At 43.6% G+C, this 18423-nt stretch overlaps 1 protein-coding gene across 1 annotated transcript in view; it reads right to left on the reverse strand.

Moving 5' to 3' along the window:
- SPTBN1 (spectrin beta, non-erythrocytic 1) overlaps nucleotides 1-18423 on the reverse strand; it is a 153192-nt gene that overhangs the window by 44140 nt on the left and 90629 nt on the right. The window contains exons 3-9 of the mRNA XM_080909295.1: nucleotides 16981-17132; nucleotides 9097-9270; nucleotides 6432-6523; nucleotides 4371-4451; nucleotides 3965-4080; nucleotides 1472-1584; nucleotides 614-801 (exon numbers count right to left, since the gene is read on the reverse strand). Of these exons, the coding sequence (XP_080765421.1) occupies nucleotides 614-801; nucleotides 1472-1584; nucleotides 3965-4080; nucleotides 4371-4451; nucleotides 6432-6523; nucleotides 9097-9270; nucleotides 16981-17132 (916 nt within the window). The remainder of the gene's footprint in view (nucleotides 1-613; nucleotides 802-1471; nucleotides 1585-3964; nucleotides 4081-4370; nucleotides 4452-6431; nucleotides 6524-9096; nucleotides 9271-16980; nucleotides 17133-18423) is intronic.

The raw sequence follows: 18423 nt of genomic DNA on the forward strand, positions 1-18423 counted from the left end.
CATTTGAAAAAAAAGAAAAGAACTTTTTTAGGTAGCAGAACTTGATCTCAATCTCAACAGATATGCAATGATTAACTGTCTTTACCTAACACAGTATTAATGTCAGCACATGTTTGATTACAGGTCATTTTATCAGATCTGTCTAGGGTCTTATAATATACACTATGTATCAATATGTACCCTAACTTTTCTTCTGAGACATGATCCTGTTATGGTGTCCCAAGTAACCTGAACTCAGGATCTTCCTGAACTAGTGCCCCAAGTGCTGGAATTCCAGGTGTGTGCTACCACACCTGCCTTCACTGTGTTGCCTTCCTAAAATCTACAAAGCATTGCATGCAAGGGTTTTGAGAAGGAACTGAGGACTTGTATCATTCTTTTGGTTCATACATATCCTGAGTCTCAATAGTACAGTTTACTAGATAGGGCTCAGGGGAAATATGATGTAATAAGTCTCAGCAAGTACCAATCAGGCAAGGAGGACAACAGGTTACTAGCAGGGACACTGAGTTAATAGAAGAAACCAGCGACAGAGACGTCAGAAACAGGTGTCTTTAGGCTGCTGCATGTCTGCTCTCATACTAATGATAATACATTACACTCTGAATCTTACTTGGGTGGTTTCTCCACTGTGCGATAGGTGTTGAACGCTTGAAGCTGCTGCTGGACCCCGACCAGTGAATTAGCGAATTTGCGGTTGTTTAGGATGACGATGGTTTGTTCAATCCACTCCAGAAGGTCAGAAGCAAGTGACTCATATTTCTCAATCATTTTCTCTGTTTCTATAGCATTATCAAGCACCTGAAATGCAGGGTTAGAAAACCAAAACCCAAGTGTCACCAGCCAAGGAACACATACATGCTGCAAATATTTCCATGTCTGCCTGTCTGCCCCCCCCCCCCCTCTCTCTCTCTCAATGGCCAGCTTTCCTGTGGTTCTGTTCCTTGACAGAAGCATTTTAACTTAAGTGCAAAAAGGCACAAAGTCTAGGCCTATCACCTGTGAGCAGCCTAACTCAATGGGAACTGGTTCTCAAGCCACCCAACCCCCAAGGAGACTATAATGATTTTTCTAATTCCTACAAAAGCAAAGAGACCTCTGGGTTGGGGTGCAGGGAGGTGGGGGACAAAACCAAAGAAACAAAATCGAGCAGGTGAGCTCTGCCTACACTGAAACAAAAAAAGAACTAAGACTAAGGCCTTTGAAATCATGGTCAGTCGGATTTCCTGACCAGGATGAAGCCAATTCAGTTAGATTTTCAACAGTGGATATCCTGGGAAGGAGGGCAGGAAGGTTGTGTCTGAAATCCCTCCTCAGTTCTTTTCCAGAGAGCCCACCACCACTCTGCTTCTCATCTTTGGGGAGGCAAGGGTTCTACTACTACTAAGTACTGTTTGCTACAGGCAAAGTGGAGTCCATAGAAGAACAAGGGCTCAGAAGAGGTGCAGGCTGATGTGTGTAAGAAGCTCACCTTTCCAATGCGCTTTCCTTCGACAGCCAAGGCCTTCATCTTGGAGAAGTAGTGGTAGTACGTCACCACATATGTGATGATGGACTTCTCGTCAGGGTGGTCCACGCTGATATCTGTAACCAGAGAGCGCTATGCGTCACGCCGCTACAGGGGCAACAGAGGCAGCTACAACTCGTGTCCAGCATCACTTAACTATTCTGTCATCACATAGTCAATTGCCCAACAGGGAAGACAGAATATGAGTATTCACAAATGCCTTCTGCAGATGGCCTGTTTGTTTCCTCACCTTACTCTCACCCCTAACACTAAACTGAGTTGTAGTTAGACACCACATCTCAGCCCGTGGCACAATCATCTCTGGACAACTTTGTCTCCTTTTACTCGGATCCAGGTAGTGACAGATTTTTTTAATGTCACACACAGCTCAGGCCTCTGTTCACATAAACAATAGCTTCCTCACTGGGCTTCTCTGTCACGCCCCTCACTCAGCCCAGGCTGACCCTCCAGAAGCACGAACACAGAATGCCCTTTAGTGTGAGCACAGCACAGTCCCTTTAGTTCTTTTTTATCTTGATCTTGATGCAGCTTCTTTTCCATGTTCCCTTCCTCACTTCCCATGTTAATCAGGCATTTTCTAAGTGCCAAGCATTACTCTAGAAGTTTCTAATTCCACAGGAGAACATGTTTCTTCACCATTTTCATGCACACCCTGTACTTCTAATACTCCTACATTCCTTACAAACAGCCTTTGCCTGAAAGGGCCTTCTCCCACTCACATTTACTACCAGCTCAAAAGGAGCAGCTCAAGAGCTACAACCCCGATACAGGCATTTCTCATTCCCATAGCTAAATTATTGTCTTCTTCCTGCCCTGGGACTCTGTATATATGGATACACAGTCTGCTTTCTGCAAGATATTACTATTTACTCATATATTTCTGCTTATAAACCTCAATCCTTAAGGGTTAAGAACCAATTGTAGGCTTCTTACACCACTCCACCTTCTAGAGTCCTGTAAGTGGATGGTCAGAATGTATTCAGTGAAGCAAATAAAAACCTGAGGGCACAGGCTGGAATACTCAAGCCCCACTTGTTATCCGGGTACCGATGGGACCAAGAGCCAAACTGCTGCTGGTTTTGCTAGGGTACAGTCATCTCCATCCATGGCCATGAGAGGGAGTTTGAGGAGACAGACAGAAAGACAGACAGAGAGTGCTGCATCTAGTTTAGCAAACACAAAATATTGATATACCTGGAGTAACAGAGGGCAAAAATTTCCAAGTTAACCTATGAATATGTTTTAAATGATATCCTTTTGAACACTGAGCAACCAGTGATCAAGATCAAAACCGTAGGAAATAAGATATTAAATGCTATTTTTAGCTCCAGTCTTGTAATCTGAGAAATATCAGTCTCCCCTTTATATTCGCTGAAGATAAGAAAAATTAATGAATGGTGTTAATAAAAAGTCTGTGTGTTAGGAGAAGGGGAAAGAGATTTGTAAAAATAAAAAATGGCTAGACCTAAGGAAAACTACTCACAGTGAGGAAGAAGTTAGTTAAACATGAAGCTTGATTGTAGCTCAAGGAATTTTAGCATTCTTTTTACATAAGAAATCACTTAATGGGTTAGTGTAAGTTAATTTTATTTTATCTTGGCTTCTTGTAGTCTTATGCAGAGAATAGCAAGAAACCAGCTTGGCAGCTACACGGCCTTTGGATGCCCTTGGGGAGATCAACTTCCTCTTCTGGATTTATAAGAACTTTAAACTTTCACACACACATTTTTGTCTTTAATGTTTGCTTATAGCTGAGAGGATCTCTAAGCCTCTCGCATTACAAACTAAGTAATCCCTTCATAATTTAAATATTTCTCAAAATTAGAAAAGTTCTTCTGAAATCTCACAATGTAATGGGACCTAGAAAGGAGGATTTCCCAGGGAGGGCAGCCTGGTCATCAGAAGACAAGCTCTGGCTACTGCAGGGACCCAGATTCTAGCCAGTTCCACAGAGACGAGATACAGTCTGTCAGAAGAGCACTGTGCCTCTGTCTCATCCACTCACGCACTCTCATGAACACCAGTCCACAAGCATTCACTGAGTGCCTATGCTAGGCTTTCTCAGTGAGCACAGGAGCTGAGAACTTCCCAGGACACCCAACTGCCTGCTAAACGCCTCGAAAGGCCATCCTCTTCCTAGGGTATTCTCTACACCACTCCCACAGAGTCCCTCAATCCTCAGATGACTGCTTTTCCGGCTCTTTACCTTTGCCTGTGCCCCCTCTCTCACAAACATCTTCAAAGCCTTGTGAAATGTAACTCATTCTACAAACCCTCAACTGTTGCCATAAATGGAGCTTTAAATGATCCCTCTACCTCCTCTTTGATAATTCTCAAGGTCTGCTGTACGCAGAGCACAGCAACACAAAGAAGACTTTACATTAACCTTCCAATGCTGGAGATGCTCAAGTCCCATCTCTCACACCTCGTCCTTACCTTCAGGGTCCAAGAGTTTAGTGAGGCCAAGGTGCTGCTCTGCCAGGTTAAATGCATTCTGCAGATTGTAGTGCGCATTGGATTTCTTCAGTTTATCAAAATCTATCAGGTCAGGCCTATACAGAATGACAGTGGAACATAAAACAAATCAAGTGTCTAATGAGACATAATGATTGCTCCAGAAATGTTAAAATAATCACCAGTGGAGTAAAATGGCAGTATCATACAATCATCAAACAATGACACATGGTTTCTGAATAATGAGCTCACACTAATATGAAGGCAGGAATTTCCATTATGGCACACAGTATGCAACCCACGGACAGGAGCTACCACATCTCCTCCAGATCTGCCACAGAGAATGGTACTCTATCTTTCTACCTGTACCACGATTTACCAGACTTACCGGTGTTTGTGTATCAGTGCATTGAAGGCCATGCCATCCCTCCAGCTAGTGGTGAAATTGTGAATGTTGACATTGGGGTACCTGTCAAAGACAGTGCACAAAAGCAAAACAACACAATTACCAAATAAAGGTTGTAAACTCAAGGTCATATCTCAATTAGGACAATTATGTCTGAGTATATGCTCCCTTAAAATCAGGTTGCTGTGAAATAAAAATAAAATAGCTGTATTTCTTTACAACTGCTTGGCAATTCAATTCCAGTAGATGTGAACTGTATTCTAAATGTTAAAACAGGAAAAAGTGACCATAACATAGCAGCCTTTTGCTTCCTTTGTCCTTGCTTTTGCTACCAGAGCTTCTGGGCCCATTCTACTGGGATCTGAATTCATATATGACTGAGGCAAACAAGGACTGGCCTGGTCATGTGATACTCAGCTCTCTATTTTACACTTAACTGGATAGCTGATTTATAAAGGAAGAAATTCCCTAGAAAACTTTTCTGTTTCAAACTGTCCTCTAGTGAGTTGACTATTTTATATTACATTAATCACTAATAACTTTGTATCTGTGGTTGCACAAAGGTTCATAGACTACAACAGTGATTCTCAACCCGAGGGTCACAACCCTTTGAAAGCTCCGTATCAGATACCCTGCATTTTCACATATTTACATTATCATTCACAACAGCACTAAAGTTACAGTTATAAAGTAGCAATAACAATTATTTTATAGTTGGAGGTCGCCACAGCACCAGGAGCTGTATTAAAGGTCGTGGTGTTATAGTTGTTGAGAATCACAGGACTGTCAGCTCTCTACAGTCTCCAAGCTTAACATTTATCGTTTACACCTACTAATAAGGTAGAGTTTTTTTGAAAATTTTTACATCTATCTATCTATCTATCTATCTATTTATGTATCTATCTATCTATCTATCTATGTATCTATGTATCTATCTATCTATGTATCATGTATCTATGTATCTATCTATCTATCTATCTATCTATCTATGTATCTATCTATCTATGTATCTATCTATGTATGTATCTATCTATCTATCTATCATGTATCTATGTATCTATCTATCTATCTATGTATCTATCTATCATGTATCTATGTATCTATGTATCTATCTATATGTCTATCTATCTATCTTATTGGGTTATGGTTTATGGGTATCAAGAGGATACCTGTGGGAATGTGTCCTCTCCCACCATCTGGGTTCCTAGGATCTAACTCGGATCATCAGGCTCCATGCCAAGTACCCTTACAGCAAGTACCCTTAGCCTGCTGACCCATCTCACCAGGCTCAAGGTAAGGTAGTTTTAACAGTAACTCACTAATTAACCTGATAAAGAACTGGTTCTCATTAAGAACCAAGGACTCTGAAATAATTTCATAAGCACTTTATAGGATTTAAAAATGTGTATTTTACTCAGTTTTATTTATGTATGTGTGTGTTTTTGTGAGTTTTATGAGCATCATGTGCACGAAGTGGGGCCACAGAATCCTGAGGGAACAGGAGCTCAGTTGTGAGTCAGCAGTGGGCGCTGGACCCAGATCCGGTCTCAGTAAAGCAATGAGGGCTGCAGACTTCTGCCATCCTCCCAGTCCCACGTTACACGTTTAGTATTAGCTGAGTTCACTCAATGTCAATAAGCAACAAGAAATGCAGTTGTGTAAAAGTAAAGAATACAAGGAAAACCACGACAGGTTTACATAATAGCTGCCTCCAAGTTTGCTGTATAAAGCTCCCCAAGTGGCAGAAATTAAAAGGAGAAAACTCCCAAATGCATTTAAAAAATATGTGGGTTTGATTCTTAGAAATGTTTCCAGAATTTTGTAATTTAAGATCCAGTGGTCCATGAAGCTTTCCTGATAGAATGAGCTGATTAAGGAAATAAGATAGGTTCAAAGTCTAAATCACAACTCTCTTCGTTCTGACAGCCAGCTCTGAAATGTCACAGAGCAGCTGTTTATGTGGCAACAAGACGTCTCAGCGGAAGCTATGAAGACACTTGTCAGCACCTGCCCAGTGATGCCTCCTGCCGTCAGTGCACTCACCCAGCCGTCTTCATCTGGCACCACAGCAGCAATGCATCCTTAGCAGACTTTTTCTCTTTGTTATCTTCAGTCTCCACACTGATATCCTGGATCTAATGGTTAAGAAGAAATAGTAGGTAAACACCCAAGTGATCTATTTGCCTGAGAGCCACTGGAAAACAGGTGTGCATTTATGTGACACGGATTACAGCCTTGTCCTGCATACTGCTCTATATGTAAGAACTGTCAGGCTCACCTCAGACACTCCAGATCTAGGTTTCCTATTTTACACACAAAACCAAACGATAACTGGTTCCACAAATGCCTTCCCAGCTCCTATTCAGAGGCCATGTATGCCCCCCACCTCCACCCGGGGCCCATCTTTGAAACTACAAGCTAGTGGGTATCTTCTCATAGAAACCAAAAAAGTATTTTGCTTAGGACAGCATGTATTTCCTACAAGACAGACAAAACCTGTTAAATGCTATGCTTCCACACGCACTATTTTGTAAGTTCACAAGTTCAACAATAGACACTGTGACAGTTTGTATGTGCTTGGCCAAGGGAGTGGCATTATTGAGAGGTGTGGCCTTGCTGGAGTAGGTGTGTCACTGTGGGTGTGGGCGTTAAGACCCTCATCCTAGCTGCCCGGAAGCCACTGTTCTGCTAGCAGCCGAATGCCGCCTTGATGATAATGAACTGAACCTCTGAACCCCATTTAAATGTTATCCTTTTAAGAGTAGCTTTAGTCATGGTGTCTGTTCACAACAGTAAAACCCTAAAACAGACATAAAGCCTGGTCTAATGGTACCAGGTCAAACTAAATGAGGGTTTTTTCCTTCCCTTCCTCCCCTCCTCCCTCCTTCTGTTGGTCAGACTGTGTTCTCTTTCTCTCTGTGTATATTGTGTATCTGGGTGTAACACCACGTACATATCACAGAACACATATGGAAGAGGTCAACGGACATCATGTGGAAGTTAGTTTCTTCCTTCTACCACCTGGGAAGGCCAGCTGGCCTCTGAAGGGGTCCCATAGGGATTTCCCACCTGAGCACCTCAGCTCCTCCATCTTAGCAAAGGCAACAGTTGCTACCTCCAGCACCACGGTGGGTGGTTGGTTGTCTGTTCTCACTCATCTTACTGCTGCTGTTTTAAGATGGGATCTCATACAGCCCAAGTTGGCTTCAAATTACGCACTGGACAACTACCTTGAATGAGTAACTCCAATCCTCCTGCATCTATTGCCCAAATGCCAAGATTACAGGAACTTTCTACCATGCCCACTAAAAACGTTAGTTCTTGGGATTAAGAGATACCTATCAGTCATATGATTTTAGATAAATGTTCCTACTTGTAGTCTGTGTTTTTCCCCCTTTCACTAAATTTGGGATAAGAGGTGGGAATTCAAATAATAATATTCAATAAAATAAATGTAGTGAAAGAAATTGCATAATGCCAGCTACCAACACTCCAGGTCATGCACTAATACCAGCAGCCTTTGCTTCTTGATTCAAAAGGAGAAAGCATGTATTAGCAGGCTTGAAGTGAAGAAAAGGCAAACAGGCGGTCGAGTTTATTCAACTCAGTTCACCCTGAGAGGTCTGAAAAAGACCATGTATGCCAGCTCCTTGACACGGGCACTCATCCTCTGTCAAGGGGCCACAATTAGAATGGCCAGCCTTTCATGTTCCCATAAGCGTAGGCCAATGCAAGAGATGTCATCTTCAACAGTAACTCCCCACTTAGCTTACTAGGACTCTTTGGAACTGGGCCCTGGGAATCTGAATTATTAAGATGCTTTCTCAATGGCAGCAGTGAAAACAGATGACAAGTCTGAGCTGTCTCCCTTTGTAACTCTCCCTCTCTACACAGAGAGGTCCAGAACACCGCTAATTGGAAGTCTAATCTTAGAAAGGCAACAGAGACGGAAAAGCATTAATCACAGGCCGGTTTCAGAGTTTGAACAAGAAAACCAAGACAGTTAAAATTTGGTTTTTGATTTTCATTTCTCCCTCCTTGTATGAGATTTTTACCCAAGGACTTGTGCAAGAGACAGGACTGCTGGGAGATGTGTAGAGAGTAACCCAACACCAGCGTAGCAAGCTTCCAGCATTTCAAAGTGTAATTGAAGAGCAAAAGCACAAAGCATACGCCTGGATCCTGAGCCAGGACTAAACTGAGGTGCTTCTCCTGAGCCCCCTCACCACAAAGCACTGGAACACACAAGGAAGCTTAAACTGAACCCCACACAAGGCTCGAGGGAGCTGCACAGAGTGAGAGGCGGTCTCATACGTGCTTCCATAAAGAGGTACCCCATCACATAGTCACCAATTCAAACTCATGCCTCCTGAAAACTGCTCCTTTGTACCCAAAGGAGAAAGAAGGTGAAAATGGAGCCTTATCCTATATGGGCCACAATTTGGCAAAGTCTAGACAGCCTATAAGTACCGGGCATTAGTCACATTGCTTGACCTTTGCTACTGAAAGCCAAATGGCAGAGATCAGAAGTTCAGAGGTGCACCTTAGGAACCCATGGGACGAGAAAGCCACATGTGTCGGGGCAGTGAAATTCAGAAGAATATGGTAAAGCTCTGACATTCCTCCAGGGTGGCAACACCCTGGTCCCTGCGGAGCAAATGCTCATATGTGAAAAGCTGGTCTACCTTCCTTAGGCCAAGCTCCTTACCTGGAAGCGCAGAATGATGGTCCAGATGAGGCCGAGGGTCAGCCGGTGGTTTCCATCTACAATGTCATGGGAGCCCATGTTCTCAAGATGGACTCTCTGCTCCTTCAGGAACTGAAGAGCCTTGTCAACGTTCTCCAGACAGTGGATCCTCATCCGTCCCTTAGTGGGTTTAGGCTAGAAACCAGAGCACAGGGGTGGACACTTTATCCAGAAGGGCAGAACTACCCTGAATCTTACATGCCTGTCATAGTTTGTGTTCAAACCCAAACTAAAATTTGTACAAATTCATTTGGTCATGGAGTCTCAGTGCTACTGCTGCCACCCACAAAGGTTAAAAAAAAAAAAAAAAAAAAAAGCAGCAGCAGCACCGCCTACGAGTTGAGAGTCAGTACATAATTCTGGCAACACGACCTAAGACTGAGAGTCAGTATGAAGGCTTATAAGGCCTGGTGGTAGGAGACTGAAATCCCAGCTACTTTGGAAATTGAGGCAAAAGGATACCAAGTTCAAGACCAGCATAAATAATTGAGACTGTCTCAAAGTAACCATAATAAAGCAGACCGAGTATACAGCCGCAGCACTTCATGCAAGGTCTCAGGTCCAGTATCCACCACCAATCCACCAACTCTCCTAAATTCCAGAATGCCAATTCTTCTAGCTTATGCTCTACTTGCTTCAGAGAGGCCTTCTCAAATGTTAACGGTGTAGTATGGTACTCAGACACATTCACAAAACAATAAACTGTTCTCAAGAGGTGACAATGATTTCCCCTAATTACATGGATTCCAACAAGAAACTCTTCAGCAGCTGTCTCCTGAGCGTGACGACTTCTGCATCTCTCTCCTTGGTGGCACATGGCTAATCATAGTCAAGCCTCACCAGAGCCAACACTAAGAGCAACTAGCATCCTTATCCTTTATTAACTGCTGAGCCCAATTAATCTATCCAGCTAATATGGAGCTCGTTATCTTTATGTTACACAAGAACATGGAAGACAAGAAAGAGTGGTGCGCACTTCCATGTGAATGGGAGGAAAGAACTAAGTTCTCACTTGACAAGTAATTTTAAGAGCTATTCATATATTATTATGCTTCTTCATACTCTCAAAGTTGTAAGAAAGAACAAGGATAAAACTGAAATGAACAACCTCTGAGCTGCTAGCTCTGCCAAGGACAGAAGCTCCCACTAACTATTATCAGATTTCTAGGGTGGCATGGGCCTATTCCCATGGCAACACACCATATCTGCCCTGTGTCATCATGACAGGACAGTCAGTGTCATTCAACAGAAGCAAGGACGGCCATCGGGTTAATGGGACTAGAATCCAGGGTCTCAGCAGGCGAAGCCCTCTACAGAAATGCCAGTTTTCACTCACCCTCCTTGAATCAATTTCACAACTTTCTTTTATTGCTCACAGTTTATTCATTTGTTTAAATTTGTCCCTGTTTCTCCTCGCCTGACACTTCTTGTGCCAAATCTTACCAACCTCTACTGCAGATCCATCTTCCATCAGATTCCAAAGGAGAGAGAATTACTAAATTAGGGTCTAAAAATATAACTCTAATTATCCAATAAAGTCACTTGGTCATGCCTTAACTCTAAGAATCAGTATCATCGGGGCTGGAGAGATTGCTCAGTGGTTAAAAGCACTTGCTTCCAGAGGTCCTGAGTTCAAATCCCAGTAACCACATGGCAGCTCACAACCATCTGTTATGAGATCTGATGCTCTCTTCTGGTGTGTCTGATGACAGCTACAGTGTATTCATATAAATAAAATAAACAAATCTTTAAAAAAAAAAGAATCAGTATATTCATGGGATAATTCTCCTTCCCTGCATGGACTTAAGGCCTTTTGAGAGCAAAGAGTAGGGTGGGCAGTCCCTCCCAGGTCCTAAACAAGGGAGGCATGTGTTCTTAGCACTACATCAGGGATTTAAGACTACAGAACACAACAGCAGGGTTCATTGTCAAGAATCTGGAGGTGGGAAAGAACAATACTTCCTGGAGCTAGTTTGGTTTCCTTGACAAACAGAAGAGGACATGAAAAGTATTACTGACAGGATGTTCTTTCAGGGAGGGAAGAAGGCTTGAGCCCTTCAGCAAGTCCCTACTTTCCTTTTCTCCATGGAGATACAAATGAACCTTGAAGCTACCTGGAAAGCAGGACTGAACCGCCAGACAGAGTAAGAGCTCCTAAGAAATAGCTCATCTAACCACACAGACACACACATGCACCCTCTACCTCAGCTCATCTAACCACACAGACACACAGACACACACACACACACACACACACACATGCACCCTCTACCTCAGCCCATCTAACCACACAGACACACAGACACACACATGCACCCTCTACCTCAGCTCATCTAACCACACAGACACACACACACATGCACCCTCTACCTCAGCTCATCTAACCACACAGACACACACATGCACCCTCTACCTCAGCCCATCTAACCACACAGACACACAGACACACACATACACACACGCACCCTCTACCTCAGCTCATCTAACCACACAGACACACATGCACCCTCTACCTCAGCCCATCTAACCACACAGACACACAGACACACACATGCACCCTCTACCTCAGCCCATCTAACCACACAGACACACACATGCACCCTCTACCTCAGCCCATTTAACCACACAGACACACAGACACACACATGCACCCTCTACCTCAGCCTATCTAACCACACAGACACACACATGCACCCTCTACCTCAGCTCATCTAACCAAGCAGACACATAGACACATACATGCACCCTCTACCTCAGCCCATCTAACCCCCCCACACACACACATGCACCCTCTACCTCAGCCCATCTAACCACACAGACACACACATGCACCCTCTACCTCAGCCCATCTAACCACACAGACACACACATGCACCCTCTACTGAGCAAACTATGACTCACATTATACACCAGTGGCTGGAGGACAAAGTATTTGAGGCCAATCTGAGCTACACAATGAAATCCTGTCTCAGAAGAGAAAAGCACATCTCTATCCTCTATACCTATATAAGCCAAATTCTTGTCTCCAGATATTTTCCTACCTATTAAATACTGTGGAGTTCTTAAAACCAGAGGAAACAAGGGACCTACCACATTACCCTGTAAGAACTAAATGAGGTATCACACATACCAACAGTTTGTAAACTCCCCAAAGCAATACAATCTCCAGGGCTAGGAAGATAGTTTAGGGGCTATGAGCATTGCTTGTCAGTCCCAGTTCTGATTCTGAACTGGCTGGTTTTGTGCCAACTTGACACAAGCTGGAGTTATCACAGAGAAAGGAGCTTCGGTTGAAATGCCTCCATGAGATCCAGCTGTAAGGCAATTTCTCAACTAGTGATCAAGGGGGGAGGGCCCAGCCCATTGTGGGTGGTGCTATCCCTGAGCTGGTAGACCTGGGTTCTATAAGAAAGCAGGCTGAGCAAGCTATGGGAAGCAAGCCAGTAAGTAATATCCCTCCAAGACCTCTGCATCAGCTCCTGCTTCCTGACCTGCTTGAGTTCCAGTCCTGACTTCCCCTGGTGATAAACAGCATGTGAAAATGTAAGCTGAATAAGACCTTTCCTCCCCAGCTTGTTTTGTCGTCATGGTGATTTTGTGCAGAAATAGAAACCCTGACTAAGACAGATGCCCTCTTCTAGCCTCCACAGGCAGCACACACACACACGGTTTACATGTATTCAGGCAAAACCACTCACACTACCCCCCCACACACACCCACACACACACGATTTTTTTAAAAAAAAGAAACTCCAAATAATCAGGACTCTTGCTGAACTGTATAGTAAGTCCTCTGATAAAACCCCCAGAACCTTCATCACGTGATACTGATGTGTCTGGCACAGCATGAGCTTCAGAAAATGCTTTCTTCCTAGGTAAACCTGACTTCCTATCTTCCGGCTACTTAATCTGAGCTACCCTGTCTCCTGGTCCAGCTGAACCTCAACTACCTAAGGTTTCTGGAGCACACATCTAAAGACCCCTTTCCTTTTCTCTCTAACCTCAGGGCTTTTGCCTCTATTTGTCTGGCTCGTTAGTATTGGTTCTTCATTATCTCACTTCCCACATTTATGTAAGTATGCCCCAAATTAGTGTGGGTACGAGTTCTTCCATGGCAGACTGTTTGAAACAAAGTAAAGTTTCCCATTTACAAAGAACACTTAAAAAAACTGCTGGCTTTGTAATCAGTCTACTAAACTCTGTCTCAAAAAGCAGAACATAAGACAGGCATGGAGGTGCAACGTCTTTAGTCCCACCCAGTGCTCAGGAGACAGAGGCAGGCAGATCTCTGAGTTTAAAGCTAGCCTGGTCTACAGAGCAAGACTACACAGAAAAACAGCCTTTGAAACACCTCCCCCCAAAGAAAAGAGGCAAAAATATTTGTTATTATCACTTAATAAAGGCCATGGAAGAAAAGAAAAGAAAAAAAAAAAAAAGAAAACAAAGTTCATTCTAAACAATTCAATGTAGGATTTAAGGCTTAAATCTCTCACAGTAAATCTAACCTTCTTCACTTAGCTCAAGCGCTCTCTCTCTCTCTCTCTCTCTCTCTCTCTCTCTCTCTCTCTCTGTGTGTGTGTGTGTGTGTGTGTGTGTGTGTGTGTGTCTCTCTAAGAGATTGGTTAATGGAAAAAGACAACAAAAATAAAGGCAAAAAAAAAAAAAAAAAAAAATCAGTGAACAGCAGGCAAGATCCTAATGCTATCTGTGACTGAAAACAGCAGGTACTGGAGAAGATCCAAGTCTCTGGAAAAATTTACCTCAGTCAGAGAGGACCTACTTCTGGCAGCAGCAGCCAAATCAGAAAACTGGCTATTTTCCCTAAAACTTTTCTTTGTCACAGAGGCATAAAAGGGTTGCAACCAAAGGCAAGTTCTGACTTTGGTTATGACCTTTGGCATAACTTCACCATTTAAGTGCAAGCCCAGTGACATTATGCTAGGTCCCTCTCTCCAAATGCTGATTATATGGAGGGCAAACCTCCAGTCTTTGGTCCCAATCTCATGTGGCCTTGAGATCAAGTCAGTTAACAGTGTGTTCACATTTTTGTCTTGCCAAGATGATGCTAGAGTAAAGGGTAGTCTATATTTTTAATAGAATTTTGAAACACTACCTTCATGAAGAGTTACAATCTGCCGTGATTTCAGAACAAGGCACTGAGATGCAATGGTTTTATTTCTCATTAACTGCTTCCCAATCAACAACAGTCTGATTGCTCTATGACCACATACCTGACACAGGTTTTGGGAAGAATACTTTTGGATATCTAGCCTATTGGGCCAAGCCTACAGGTGGGAATTCCTCTTGTCCAGAAGATCAGAATCAAGTTCCAAGGCAAGGCAGATGGCTACCTGAGCCCCAGAAGCATATCCAATTCATTCTGTTTAAGCTAAATCCAGATTGTGTTCAGGATCATTAGCTATAACTCCCCCCTTTTCAGGTTCACGCAGTAATGTACACATACATACAGAAACTTCCCCTCTGTAAAAGAACCTGAAATTTCACTAATAAAGTGAACTTGTAAATCCCAGTCCCTCAAACATTTATCTCCTATCCCCCACTGAGCTAGTGACAAGGACTGATGACTAACATGCTAATAACCTAGACGAGGCTTCGGACAGACTGCAGATGCCTGTTTCTCCAGGGTTTAGAGTGAAGGTGCAGAAAACCAGAACAGACCCAACTGACTGCCCTGACTGCAGAATAAACTGGGACAAAGCTTTGGAATCTGAATATGCAGGAATCCTAACAGCCTCAGGAGCCAAGGAACAATCAGACTGTTGATTGGGAAGCAATAACCACTCTATAACCAACAGATCATAAAAGAAAACAGGACTTTCTGACATTGACTGCCTGAAAGGGTGGAGGGGTGGGTGTCTTCCATTCTCTATCCCCATTCTCCTAGATTTCTGAGTCACTGAAAAACTTGAATGAGTGGGTGCATGTGTGGTGTAAACAGAGACGGATATAGTGGTACACACTGTAATCTCTGCTCTTAGAAACTTGAGGCAGGAGGACTGTTATGACCTCTAAGCCTGTCTCACCAAAAAAAACAAAACCCCAAAAAACAAAACACCAACCAAAAAAAAAAAAAAAAAAAAAAAAAAAGGAAAGGGCAGTGGTGGTGCACTCCTCTAGTCCCAGCACTCTGGTGGCAGAGGCAGGCGGATCTCTGAGTCCGAGAACAATCTGGTCTACAGAGTGAGTTCCAGGACAGCCAAGGCTACAGACAGACAAACTCCCACCACCTTCCTGCTTCTTCTGCAAACAGCAGTGGAATTTATTTGCACACAGGAAGTATGATTTGCTAGTTGCTGTCTCGTTTTTTTCCCCCTGCTAATATCTTTGCTCTCTCCACTTAGATAAAGGTAGGTGAGGCTCAGTCATGTATTATATGGACAATGTCATCAGTCAGTCTTTGTGGCTCTGGGCATGTAAAGGGTTCCTCCACACAGCCTGAAAGACAAGTGTTTAAACCAATCCCTATCTGTGTGACCTTTTATCATTTTGTCAAAGCTATGATTCAAAGCATAAGAAACTAAACAAATGTACAAGGTTAAATAAAGAGGGAGGAAGAGGCTTGACTGATAGGGAAAAAGAAAAACCTGGCCATAAGGATTACTTTCTGTTAAGATGTAGATCACGATAATTCTAGCCTAGGTCCTAAAACAAGTCTCTCTGAAAAAAAAAAGTATCAATAAAGAACTGTTTTGCTTGTCTCCCAGCATGGGACCACCACCCACAAAAACAACCATCCTGTCCTGCAGCCATCTGCACAGGGGCTTACTGATCTAGAAGACTGAGTTTGTGACACTGGTATTCTGGGGATGCAGAGTATGAATAGAGAACTTTGTGAAGACAAGAGGCTTGACTACCTTTTGAAGGCAAGACCCTGTCCTTGACCAGAGGGACAGGGAAAGAAAATACTGTCTTCATTTTTACTGATGTTTAGGGATGTAATTCTGTTCACAGACTCCTAAAAGAGGGAAACAAAGCTTTAGTGTCTCACCAGCAGTGAGAGGTGTATGCCCTGGTCTGTAAGTGACCTGCTGTGGCTGTCAAGTTAAATGTGAGGCTCTTCTGGCAGCCCCACCAACCACTGGTATCATATTTTCCAGGTGATGTCAGTACAGATTTATGGCTCTATGCCTAGGCATCAGCTTGGCTCAGATGCGTCACCACCTATAGAAAGAACTACATGTGCTCTGGGTGGAGAATAAGGCATATGTTTTCAAGCCAGGGCGAGACAAAACCTGCTGGGTCAGTTACAGTGAGTGGTGCGCTTCTCTGGCTTAAGGTATAGACACAAAAGTCACAGACATACCGTTTTCACTGCAAGCTAACAGTTTCTCTGCCCAGAAGAGCGGGGTAAATTTATCGGATGCTCAGTTCCCAAGGATACGACAAAACATCAGCATGTACCGTCACTCTCCAAACAAACGGAAAGCAGGAAATAAAAAGTAAAACTGGCAGAGGCCACTGGATTTGGTTCCTTCCTGCCACCTTGAGATGGCAGCTCAGATTTTCCAAAGAATCATCAGTAAGACATAAATTTAGAGCTCCTTCCATGGTCTCCTGTAAGCGGCAGATTCATCTTGGAGCCCTTCCATTGCCAGTATGCCTTAATAGAACCTAGAACCATCAACTAGGATCTTCCCTACACAATACATAGGCATCTCAGAAAGGAAGCTAGATTATTACAGTACAATAACACCCCCCAGAATCAGCATGCCCACCTCACTCATCAAAATTCTCCTCCAGAAAACATTCTTAACTGCAGAATTCACCAACAGACAACTCCAAACTTGTTTCTTCAAAAATGTTTTCCCACTTAATGGTGCTTACCAGCCTCTCTCCAGAGAGGACCTCCAGTAGTTTGATGAGCATCCGTCCATCTCGAAGGTCGGTGTACAGGTCTGTGATTCGGCAGGACACTCGGGCAAGGTGGGAGTTGACCCACTTGGTGAAGGTCTTCTTCTGTACAGCTTCACGCTCATCTATAAGCAGAGGAGAACTCACTTTACCACCAACCCAGCACCGGTACCAGGAGGTGCAAGCTAGCAAAGCCCCACAGGTCACACAGCAAGAGTGTGCAGCAAAACTAAACTCCAACAAAACCCACACTTAGCTCTCTACTGTCTGGGAATCCTGGGATTTGGACAATCCCTGCACAAGTCAACCCCCAGGCTTGCAGCCAGCAGAATCCAGCAGATGGTGGTGTGGGCCTCAATCAATTTCACTACAATTCACTATAAACTGATCTGGTACTGTATTCACCTAACCATCCCATCACCTCAAAGGTTAGTGAAATGAGCCATACTGCACACAAAACAGTCTGGGCACAGAGGCAGCAGAATTGCTTCCCTTAGGCGCAAAAGTTGAGGTAACATCTGGTAAAGTAAGTTTACTTGTGATGGTGAGTTAATGCCAGGGGTGAGATTCAGGCACATGCACTGTGGACAACAAAGTAGGCAACAGAGTAGTAGTGAAGACACCCATCAAATCAGTTTAGGGGCCCTCAGAGCCTGGTGTTTCAGTAATACAGAGTCAGCCTTTAGTGTCCTCATTTACAAATTAAGCATAAGGTTATCTTCAAACTTGTAAACTACTCACTGAAAAGGTACCTGCTACTATACAATTCAGAGTACACTCACTGAAAATTCAAGTCATCCAGAAAACAGTATTAAAAATTTCAAGCCTTAGTGATCCAGGTTTTGTCCAACTCAAATCTTAAAACTCTCAACACTGAATCCTCAAACTTGCCATCTGAGTCACACACAAATAGGCTACCATACTTTTTGTTTCTGCAGGATACTCTGAATGGGATTGTTGAAGACTTCCAAGAGGCATTCAGAGCATGCTCCGGAGCCACCCCATTTCCTGACTGTTAGTTACACACCCTGCTGGAGGGAACAGGTTCTAACTTTGTTTTTGGCTCCCAAAAGCAGTGCTTCCAGACCTGAGGGTCCCTGCCCCCAGGTGGCTTCAATTGGTAAAAAAAGCATTGCTGTACAGCCAATGGCAGGGCAGGGGGTGGGGCGGGACGTTTAGATTGTGCAGAGAAGGGAGGGAGGGGCCGAGGGAGAGAGAGAACAAACTTAAAGGCCTACTGCCATGTAAGAATCTGGGAAAGTGGCCTTCCCTGACTGTGTCTGGGGTAGCAGAGATGAAATATAGATTTTGGAAGATGTTAACTCAGGAATGCCATAGGAGGGTGTGTGCCAGCCTTGGGGGAATTTTAGAAATACCCAGAGAGCTCTTGGGTAAGTGCAACATGTGACCAGCCAG

The sequence above is a fragment of the Micromys minutus genome (genome assembly GCF_963924665.1).
Source record: "Micromys minutus genome assembly, chromosome: 1".
Lineage (NCBI taxonomy): Eukaryota > Metazoa > Chordata > Mammalia > Rodentia > Muridae > Micromys > Micromys minutus.